Here is a 12,275-nt window from a genome sequence, read left to right as displayed (position 1 = left end):
ATTCTTCGGAGCACAGCAGCGAACCAATGTCATCATACTCATTATTTATCGTATCAACCAACGTAAGGAGAAAAACTTTGTTTTTTTTTTCCGTTCCGATCCTTGATATTGACTATGTATCTTAGAGGCGCCGCTTGACTTGCACCACTCCCTCAGAACCGAAATGTATTTGGTTTAAAATGTTGGCAGGGGATTGTGGATGCCCCAATGAAACTTTAAACAATTTCAAGTCCGAAATGGTGATTCTGCGCGTATTTAATTACTTTTTTCTCTTTTTTAAGGGGCGGTGTGCCACTCCCGTATTAGCTAGTGATAAATTTACATGTTGTGAACCTTCCGTTTGTTCAATAAATTGTGTTTAAACCAAACGTGATGGCATTTAAAAAAAAACACTTATAGTTGTGATGGCGTCTTTACAGTGTCAAGCCATAATGCAGCCAATAGTCTGGGGATGAGTTTAATAACTCAAACAATTAAACAAACGGACACCAGTCACACCTTGTGTCTCTGTTGTGTGAGAGACACACACGTAACAGACACCAGTCACACCTTGTGTCTCTGTTGTGTGAGAGACACCCAACCTTACAGCAAGACAATATTCGATAACACTCTGAGAGAGTATGCCAAAGATATCGGTGCAAGAAAAAACAACATATCATGATGACTTTTTCAGTGATTTTTATGAAACATTTACAAACAGGAGAGGCTATATTTTGGTATTATAATTTATGTATTAAATATCATAGGTATTAGCTACCCTTACAACCACACCATTCTCGAAAACAAAATAGTTTGCCAATGGTATCGGTAAAAGAAAAGAAAAAAACGCCTATCACGATGACTGTCAGTGTTTTCTTATGAAAAATAAAACAACATAAAGGAATGGTTGGTAACTGCTTCAATACTGGGAAAATATTAAAGGTATAGAACAACACATCAAGATAACACTTTCATGTACTCTTCTGATACATGTAGTTTCGAATATATCCAAAATGTATTCTTAAAAAAGGACATCCAAAAACGATTATATCTTAACAGAAGAATATATCAAGAGATTATGTCTGTGACGCATTGAAGAATTATGTAGTTTTCGCCATTTCCTTCTCCGATGGTTTAAGGAAACAAAAGAACGATATTCTATCCATTGACATTTGAATATTATCATGCAAGGAACCAATCATGGCTGCTAGACACGCGATTAATCATTCTGTCTACCGCCATACTTTTTTATTCCAACTGCATCATAGACATATTACTTCTTTCCGTCACGTGTGTATTTTTCAGGGGCGGTTCCACCAATTGGCGTTAGAGGGGGTGTAACTTTGGGGCTTGATCGTTTAACATACGCCCTTACCTCATATCCGAAAGTATATGGCATAAATTTATGAGGTTACTCCCTCAAGAAAATATTAACAATTTGTTATGGGAAATGGTGAATTTTTAGCGTATTATATTATTATTTTCTCCCATCATGAAAAAAGTAAACTTGGATGATTTTAGAGGGGGCGCGTGCCGGGTGCCCCCCCCCCCCGCTCATTCCACAGGTGTTTATATACCTCCATGGCGCCAAAACTATTTAACAAGTTAGCCTTGGTAACTCATTTTTTTTATTGAATTTAACTCTATGAAACTATTTTGGGTGCATTCGCCAGAATCGATCTACGTCAAATTTGTATACAGAAAATTTGGAAAATTAGAGTACATTTGAATGTATATGTCTACAATAGGAGTCCCAATAGTACCCAATCTTGAATGTGGTGAGAAATTTGGCACGAATGTATTTCAGAGTTCCGTGCTCAATATCTATAATCTTAGTGGAATATTAGTTGCACTAACTGATAAGCATGCCGAGACGCCATGGATACAAGACCTAATAATATAACATCATAACATCATAACATCATAATATCATAACATAGGGCATACTGTTCAGAATGTTTGTGCAGCTAACGGCGTTGTTAACTTTATCATTGCCAACTTTCAAATCGTTACTGCTCTAGACGTTGTATGGATACGCTTGTGCTCTTCTGTATTTCTGACACTCATTCGGAACATCTCGGCCATTTTCCATCGAAAACACCATCGGATGTATATCGGTTCATCAGTAGAAGAAGTTCGTAAAATTTTAAAACATGGTATTAAATAATTGTAGCGTTTAATCGTGTATTTCATATCTCTAAATCTCTAACTTTAAATTGATTGCCAGTGAAGTGCATTATTGCATAAATAATTAAGATTCCCATGAGTAACGTCATAAAGTTTAACTGCTAAATTGAAATTACAACGCGATCTGCTTGCAGCGTAGTTAAATGTTAAAATTTCCGATTTTGTTTTCGATGGAAAATGACCGCGGTGTTCGGAATGTTCTTACAATATACTATACAACTGATTTAGTTTAACTTATACGTATTTAAATATGTTAGCAAATCGTGAAATATCTAACGTTCTAAAGTTAACAACAATGTTGTTTACCTGTTGTTAACTTTAACAAAGTTCTGAACAATCGGCCGAATTATTGACTAAAAACTTCGAATTCGGGCACATGATGTACGTATATACAAATTGAATCCACACCCGGAAATAAATGCTATTACGTAGACTATAAAAGCTGTTAAGTACTGTTAACGGCTCTTTACATTTTCAACAATGTCGACAATCTGTAATAATCAACTGTCAAGTCAGCTAACAAGTGCCATCTCTTTCAATGGCATCAACTCTCGCCCGTCACAGAACGATCGATGACTGAAGAAAAGCATTCCTCTGACTGGCGGGGAAATATTACAAATTGATGATTATATGTGTTTCGCCCCATAGCCTTCCCGTCTTAGGTTATTTTCAATAAAGCCTTAGGCCCATATTCAATATAAGACTTATCTGTATCCTTAGACATGCCTCAGTGATTTCCTTCGATGCATTTACCAACTTATTCACAGTCCAATGAAGACAAATCCAATTTTATTTCTATATCTAAGGAGATTAGCGATCTATTTTATATCTTGTTTTTTTTCTACAGACCTAACCTATTTCCTGCTAGTCTGGGAGCACTTAAGCAGCCAATGTATCCGATGTACAAATAAACTTGTCATTTCGTCCCGCAATTGACAAAAATGTTATATGCTGATGTCTAGTGACGTCATATGGTTTTAGTGTTATTTGAAAAGGAATTGCATGCTAGTATATATTTGAATGTATGTGTATTAAACGTCAGATATAACATTATTAACACTTAAGTATGAATTTTTCTTCTTAATTTAACCTTAAATCGGGAATGAAATGGCCAATTATGCAATCCAAAGTTCCTTAATAGGTTATTTCCAATATTTATTTCAGTCGAACCCCGTTGTCTCTAACTCCCAGAGACTGGCGAAAATACCTCGAGCCGCGGAAAGTTCGAGCCAAGCGAGAATGCTTACCTTCAGTAGAAATGAAACGATGCTTTTACATTCAGTTCGAGCCAACGAGTTAATCGAGCCAAACGAGTTCGAGTTAACGGGGTTCTGATGTGATTGTTGCATATTCTTTATATACTCATTGGCAACAAATGAATAAGGGTTCACCATGCATCCGAAATTCGCATTATTATTCATTGAAAATCTTAATACATAAGGTTGCTTAAACATTTACAAAGAGTGAATTCAACCTAAAACGTAGAAGGCATACTTTGCTTGACTTTTTTATTAATTCAAGCCGATCTGCGAGGACATCTCCATTAAAATAATGCACATTATTCAGGAAATTACGAACACAATTTCTACACTACGGCAACAAAAGTGTAAGGTCGGTCGGGTTTGTGGAAACCAACATTTTTATACGCCTTTTGTAAGTCATCTACCGTGTTAAAATGGCGATTAATTGGTAACATCGGGGGTTAAAACTGGTCGTATTAAGCGTCCATGATTAGGGTTAGGATATAAACTTAAACCAAGATTTATGTATATGGATAATACAACGCAAATATTAAAAGTATTTCATAGGATAATCAAAAACAAAGACGTGTTCATGCTTTCCTTATTTCCTTTAAATCTTTATGGCAGTATGGCATTCACTTAGCGCTCGATTAGTATAACATGTCGGAAAGAAAACATTTTAATTTCCTCCACGGTCTTATGATGCAATATCATATTTTCATACAAACAACATATTACGCGCAGTTCTATTTGGAGAACAATTTTAGAGCTCAATTTAACCAGCGAATCAATACTCAGACTCTTTTTCATGTAAGTTTATCGTATTAAAATCATCAAAGAAAATGAATTACAGCTATTTTGAATCCAAAACTTCTGCAAATAGATTTTTTCAGAAAACAGCAACACAATCGTATGGATTGCAATCATGTGTTATCAAGCCACATGATGGTACTCATAAAATATCAGATCGCAGATGTTCATATTTCCGTTCGAAAATTAATGTTTTATGGCTTAAACCGTACTAACGATTTAAGAAAAAATGCATAAAACATCAATTTTCGAAATTAAATATAAAAATCTGCGATCTTATTTTTTGTCAGCAGTCTTATATAACCGGTGTCCATGGATTTTCGCACAAATTGGCTCGTTCCAAGACAAAAAATAAAAAAAAGTTGTCAAAACGCTCAATCTGTGAGAGTGCAACTTTAAGTCATCTCCTCACTTAACTTAAATATCTCATATATCATATAATATACTAGCTTATTCATTATATCTGAATTACTTTATCATTAATTTGATTCAAAATAGGTACGTTCATGTTAAAAACACGTATACTTTTCTTTTAATTTGACTATAATAATTAAAAACAATAGGAAATTAGCGTAACTTAACTTCTTTGGCACAAGCAAGAATTTAGTTAAATAAAAAAATGTATATTAAAAAGGTATATTCAGCTTCAAAAGAAAATGGTAATAGTTAAATATGAAAATCGAAATGATGAACTATATACAATTGTTTAAAATGCTATTGTATATAAAAAGGTATATTAAGTTAAGAAATTACTTAAGATCTTTTATAGATACCGGCCCAGCTTCTTTTGGCTGTTTTAATTATCCCAAGCAGGAATTTAGTTGAATAACATATATATTAAACAAGTAAATTCAGCTTCCAAAGCGAATGGTAACATAACTTAAATCTGAAAATCGAGATGATGAACTATATAAATAGTTATTAATTAAGAATAAAATAAATTAAGAACCACCCCTCTTAGATATTTTTTCTCTCTGAGGTCTATTTCTCCACAGTGTATTCTGAATCATCGCATAAGTGTTGTTGTTTTTCTTTTTGGAATTGCCAGTTCATGACAACACGATTATTTTTTATATAACAAACATTACATACAATATATATTAATATTATTATATATAATATATGCAATGTTTGTTCTATAAAAAAATCGGGTTGTCATGAACTGACAATTCCAAAAAGAAAAAAAACACTAATGGGTTTTCAACATGAACATAAGTGGTTATATATTAATAAAAGAGGAAATATATCATTTAACAAATTTGAAACATCGTGAAAAGTTGCCTTAACATTATATTGTTCTATTCTTAACAAAATCGTTCTAAAAACGTTTAGAAATGTATTTATTTTTCAAGTGAGTTTGAAGAATTTTTACTGAATCATTATATAAATGATACATTATATATACTATTTATCGGTAAATTAAGTGTAACCTTTAATATTTTTAGCAACTACAATTAAAATCAGCATAAAGTGTGTCCTTATGGTTTAGGAATGTGTATTTTAGTTAAAACATTATATGCTTTACAACGATTATGAAAAAAGTTATGATAAATTATATTAAGTCACGCTCGTCGGCACGATGTTGGGCGAGTCTTGCGTTGTGGGGGAAACCGAAGTGCTCGTAGTAGAACAACTTGTCCGGCTTGGTGACCACTAACCAAACTCACATGCGTCCAGGCTGGGAATCGAACCCGGCCCGCCTTGCTGAGCGCGAGTGCACTAACCTCCGCGCCCACCGGACAAGCCATGTATGTGTACGTTTTTTTTTATGTCAAACGACATTCGTTAGTGCAAAACGGCATATATTTTAGACAAATACCTTGCACCGATCATAAGTATAAACGTATAAAGCATATAACATTATTGTTATTGTTATTGTATTGTTGAAATAGTTTTAATATGTGACATCATTGTGCAATAAGCCATCTGTTAGTTGCCACTGTAACAGAAGATTGTACCAGACAATTCCAACATACGTCTATAAATGTTCGCGATTGGCACTTTATTCTCATACTTGTACTTTTGAAGTATTTGTAATCCGGCGAGGGTTTTAAAAAAACAACTGTTCTTACCTCTTCACCAACTGAATCATGTTTATACAGTTAACAGTGAATAAACATACATCGAAGTATTAAATATTCAACTTAATATTATATCCTGGAAATTATGTTTACAAAGTACTTAGCATCAGGAAAGAAATCGACCGATTTAAAATGTGTCTTTACGTTTGCCGTGAAGTACTCGTGTGCGTCATCGTCGGAAAATTGTGTCTCTGTTGCGAAAATGTTACAAGACTTAAGAAAGATTTGATTTTAAAGAACATTCAAACCCAAAACATTTCAATGGGGATGAGGTTAGGAGTATAAAAACACTTATGAGGTTTACACATAAAACAATAATAGTTAAATCTCTTTCATCGCACAAGAAAGTACGAACTCGAAATATTCTGTTATCAATATTTATGCATACCTTTTCTTGTTTTCCATTTAATTCTAGGTATATAACTGTCGATGCATCAATCGAAGACGCATTCCCCATCTTTTCTTCAGAGTTGAACAAAAAAACACTTTCGATTTACTTCCGAAATACTTGTGGCAAGTCTACATGGTTTCTGTGGAATACTCCTGACTGTCTGTCGTGCTGCGACCGCTTCGGAAGCTACTTTTAGCTTTACAAAATTAACGATATGTCGGGGAAAATTGTCAAATAAATCTTGCTGTCACACCTCGAGTCGTTTAGATTTTCATTTTCTAATGGCGATTGATTATTTCCTCGGAACAAAATACGTTAAAGACTCACAGCGTTCACTATGTCACTACAACAAAAATGGTATTCTCTCTCTCTTGGTTAGCGCATGCGCAGCGGCAATAGTTACTTGGTAACGTGCAAACAAACAATTGAATCGTTCCTATAGAAACGGCTCGCGAATCTGGCTCATCGATTAGCCTATCAGTTCTACACATGTGCGCTAATGAGACAAGTGCGAACGTCACCAATAACGACGTATTGTTAATAATTGCAATCGGAAATCAAGAATGCCGCGATTCACGAACAATATATGTTAATTGTATATGATTGCGTCGAAAAATGGTTCAGGAAATAATGTAGGTAAATTACCTTCATACAAAATCAAGCAGACAATATATGACTTATAATTCTCTATATTTGAATATAATGATTATATCCTTCATTTTCAGCCAATGAAATTGCCTATCCGTCCTCAGTTAAGTATCGCTCTTTATCGTTTAGAACTTTAAATAGATAGATAGATACTTTTTATTTCTCCATAAGTAAAGAGATTAACATATATACAGAAAGTCTGTAATTGTAATGACTAAGAGATGAGTCGTGTATTTGTTATGACTTAGAGAGAGGCGACGTGTAATTGTAATGAATAAAATAGGGATCGTGTAATTGTAATAACTAAAATAGGGGTCGTGTAATTAAAATGACTTAGAGGGAGGGGACGTGTAATTGTAATGAATAAAATAGGGATCGTGTAATTGTAATAACTAAAATATGGGTCGTGTAATTTAAATGACTTAGAGAGAGGGGTCGTGTAATTGTAATGACTAAGAGAAGGGTTGTGAAATTGTAATGACTTAGAGAGAGGGGTCGTGTAATTGAAATGACTTAGAGAGGGGTCGTGTAATTGAAATGACTTAGAGAGGGGTCGTGTAATTGTAATGACTTAGAGAGAGGGGTCGTGTAATTGTAATGACTTAGAGAGAGTGGTCGTGTAATTGTAATGACTAAGAGAAGGGTCGTTTAATTGTGATGACTTAGAGGGAGGGGTCGTGTAATTGTAATGACTTAGAGAGAGTGGTCGTGTAATTGAAATGACTTAGAGAGGGGTCGTGTAATTGTAATGACTTAGAGAGAGGGGTCGTGTAATTGTAATGACTTAGAGAGAGTGGTCGTGTAATTGTAATGACTAAGAGAAGGGTCGTTTAATTGTGATGACTTAGAGGGAGGGGTCGTGTAATTGTAATGACTTAGAGAGAGTGGTCGTGTAATTGTAATGACTAAGAGAAGGGTCGTTTAATTGTGATGACTTAGAGGGAGGGGTCGTGTAATTGTAATGACTTAGAGAGAGTGGTCGTGTAATTGTAATGACTTAGAGAGAGTGGTCGTGTAATTGTAATGACTAAGAGAAGGGTCGTTTAATTGTGATGACTTAGAGGGAGGGGTCGTGTAATTTAAATGACTTAGAGATAAGGGTCATGAAATTGAAATGACATAGAGAGGGGTCGTGTAATTGTAATGACTTAGAGAGAGAGAGAGGAGTCTTGTAATTGTAATGACTTAAAGAGAGGGGTCGTGTAATTGTAATGACTTAAAGAGAGGGGTCGTGTTATTTTAATGACTTAGAGAGAGAGGTCGTTTTATTGTTATGACTTAAAGAGAAGGGTCGTGTAATTGTAATGACTTAGAGAGGGGTCATGTTATTGTAATAATTTAGAGAGAGAGGGGTCGTGTAATTGTAATGACTAAGACAGGGGGTCGCATTATTGTAATGACTAAGAGAAGGGTCGTGTAATTTTAATGACTAAGGGAGGGGTCATGTAATTGTAATGTCTAAGAGAAGGGCCGTGCAATTGTTATGACTCAGAGAGGGGTCGTGTAATTGAAATGACTTAGAGAGGGGTCGTTTCATTGTAATGACTAAGGGAGGGATCGTGTCATTGTAATGACTAAGAGAGGGGTCGTGTAATTGTAATGACTTAGAGAGGGGTCTAGCATAATATCTAGTCCACAGACTGTATGTGTTTCAATCCACATTCTGTTGCATTTTTAACTGAGCTGAGCATGAGACGTGTTATCCGCTCTTTACAGAGTATCCTGAATGCAATTAAGCACTCAACTCAACTCAAAACTCGTTTTAAAAGAGTATCCTGAATGCCATAGAGTATTCTGAAAGCCATTTAGCACTCAACTCAACTCAACTCGTTGTAAAAGAGTATAATGTATCCTGAATGCCATAGAGTATTCTGAATGCCATTTAGCACTCAACTCAACTCAAAACTCGTTTTAAAAGTAATTCAGGTTACACGATATTCAAAAACATGAATTGAATATATATAAAACGCATAATTATTGGTGATCGGATACAATGATCTTTGACATTCTGCAGAGATCATAAATGTAAGTACGTTTAATAATAACCATCTATATAAGCTTAGCAGGATCTCTGTAATTTTATGCTGTTTTCAAAATAGAGCAGTATCACGTGGCATTAATTATGCTTTACGAACAACGGTATAAAACACCAGAGGCTCTGTTTGGCTATATGATATTTTCTTAGAACTTTGTGGAGACATAAAAGTACAATTTTATTCAGAGTGATGGTAATTTTCAAGTATCAATTTGCACGATATACAAGTAAAGGTTTAAATATATATTCCTACAACTACATACATTATGATATGGAAAAAGTCAATTTATAGGTATCATGACATCTCTTATGGTCATTATAGAGAACAATATCTTTCAAAAGTAATTATCATTTCATATTGAGATTAATAGATGTATGCTTGTATTGGCAAAACATTGTCGGAGGAGGTTGGATTGTTCTTGCTCGCTTTGGATTTAATGTACTACTCATTATATTAAGCTGTGTTTGAAACACCGTTCGTTTGAAAATTAAAGTGAGATTGACAATATAAGCATCATTTCAAAAATGTTGGACCCCTCCCCCCTCCCCCCCCCCCCCCCCTAATACGGTGTAGCCCATACACGGACTTTCTATGAAAACGAGCCAATCAGAAACAGTATTTCGGGGACTATTTCCTGCTCCCTTTTTTCTTTCTTTATTCGACTGAATGGGTTCTTTGGTTGGGCCATAATGACACACTAGACTAATTAATGGACTACGTGCATGAGTATCAACGATAAACTATGTACTTGAAGTTAGCGGCCTAGCGGAGTGAAGTAAGCGGCCTAGCGGCCTAGCGGCGTGAAGTAAGCGGCCTAGCGGCGTGAAGTAACCGGCCTAGCGGCCTAGCGGCGTGAAGTAAGCGGCCTAGCGGCGTGAAGTAAGAGGCCTAGCGGCCTAACGGCATGAAGTAAGCGGCCTAGCAGCCTAACGGCGTGAAGTAAGCGGCCTAGCGACCTAGCGGCCTAGCGGCGTGAAGTTGGCGGCCTAGCGGCCCATTTTAAAGCAATTGTTAATGCGTTTTTTTTGAAAACCATGATAAAAAATTTATACATACATTAACATAGCGGCCTTAAAAAAAATTCTATTCAGAGCATTTTCTATACGTTTTCTATTCGATCAAGCAGTTCAGCGGCGTAGCGGCCCAGTGGCGTGAAGTTAGCGCCCTGGTGAGCGGCCTAAAACTGTTTTCTATTTCAATCCTTTTATACATGCGTTTTCTTCTAAAACAGGGTTCATTTATTCATTTATATCTCACGAGCATATAGCCTATTTATTCCCATAGAGTCATTCAGACAAGTAATGTCGATGTATAAAAGTGTATACCCCGAGGATGTGTGTGTCAACATTCCTAGACTGATCCAGATTGTTCGAGAAATTATTATGAAACAATAGTTATGAAACAAAACTTGCATACACGTTTTGTATGAAAAACATTCTGGAGCGTATTGTCACCATATAAGCTAGATGGTTTTGACATTACATGCAGTTTGCCAGGAGAAACCTTAGTATGTATACACGGAAGACTGTTAGTTTCAGACCTAAATGTAAATGTAGTTATAAATAGTTCATATATATATTAAAAGTATGTGACTTGATCTTACGTAAAGTGTATTAAAGGAGCACACTTTTTGTTGATGCAAAAAATGTTTTAATTTTTATGAAACATTATGTTTATCTCATTTGGCGTTTATGATCAAAACACAAACACTAGCATATGATTCGTGTACAGATAAGATAAAGCCTTATATATATCTTTTGTTCAATCATTAGCTACGTGGCCATAATTTCCACCGTCAAAAATACGCAAACATATCGCTTATATTTGTTATCTGTATACAAAGCATATGCTTCTTGGTGTTGATCATTAAAATCAAATGAGTTCAACACGATAATGCATCAAAAATAAAAAAGGAGTGCCAGCTGTTTTTAACCCTGTTTCTTGCCCTGCCGTTAATGTTAAAATCGGGCATTATGTCTGTTAGACAGTTCAGGTATAATAGATTTAAAAATACAAACATATTACGCCCCTGAATTTAATTCGTTCATTTTTAAACAAATATGCGACTTTGGTAGGCTTACTTTTTTGTTTCTGTTTTAAATATAATAATAATAACCAGGTTCGAATTTTTCGAACGTTTGTGGGCTTATCAGGCTTCAGTAGGTTATTTCAATAAGCCAAAATACAAACTTAAATACGATTTAAATTAATGAAAAATGGTTTATTTTGGTAAGCAAAAATACATTTTCACGTCCAATCCGAAAAACTCATAAATAAGTAAATATTAAGAGCAACAATAGTGTTATGCTTAGCTTAATCTTGTAATAGCAGACTTAAGAAGTTTCCAGAAATCAGGGCTAGGATTGTGTACCAAATCGATCTATATTAGGGTACATCACCATTGTAGAACATTTTAAAAATAAAACGGTCAAATTTTAACTTGTACCCTTAAAAAAAGATGCAATTATACTCTTCCCAAACAAAAAGTGGGCGTTTTTAATAAAACTCCCTTAAACCCACTTATAAGCAGCAGGTTTCTGGGGGGGGGGGGGGGTAAACAATGTTTTTCTAAAGGCCTAGTTTAACCGTCTATATGTAACCCACCCCCACCCCCACCCCCAAAAGTAAAGAAAAACGTGTGTTGTACACAACCTCTGTGTATTGATGTTAATCTAAATGCCTTATTGTCGTATCAGTTCTCCGATCTGAATATCCTGCTGTGCAGTTTTGGAGGTTTTATTGTAGAAATGGACCCCAAATGGCCCTGAGCCAATACACAAATAAACAAGAAATTTGCCCCTACTGTTATATCAGTGAAATTAGCAGGAGAAGCGCAGCAAGGGATTGTCATGCCAAACATTCCTTAAACTATGCCTTTAAAGCAGAATTTTGTCGAAATAAC

At 35.2% G+C, this 12,275-nt stretch overlaps 1 protein-coding gene across 3 annotated transcripts in view; it reads right to left on the bottom strand.

Moving 5' to 3' along the window:
* LOC128236282 (high affinity cGMP-specific 3',5'-cyclic phosphodiesterase 9A-like) overlaps positions 1 to 7,131 on the bottom strand; it is a 77,323-nt gene extending 70,192 nt beyond the window's left edge. For all 3 annotated transcript variants that reach the window (XM_052951168.1, XM_052951167.1, XM_052951169.1), the window contains exon 1: positions 6,687 to 7,131. In XM_052951168.1, the coding sequence (XP_052807128.1) occupies positions 6,687 to 6,755 (69 nt within the window). In that variant the 5' untranslated portion in view covers positions 6,756 to 7,131. The remainder of the gene's footprint in view (positions 1 to 6,686) is intronic.
* Between the last annotated feature and the right edge of the window lie 5,144 nt (positions 7,132 to 12,275).

This window comes from Mya arenaria, chromosome 5 (assembly GCF_026914265.1).
Source record: "Mya arenaria isolate MELC-2E11 chromosome 5, ASM2691426v1".
Classification (NCBI taxonomy): domain Eukaryota; kingdom Metazoa; phylum Mollusca; class Bivalvia; order Myida; family Myidae; genus Mya; species Mya arenaria.
This window is presented reverse-complemented; position numbering and strand designations above follow the sequence as displayed.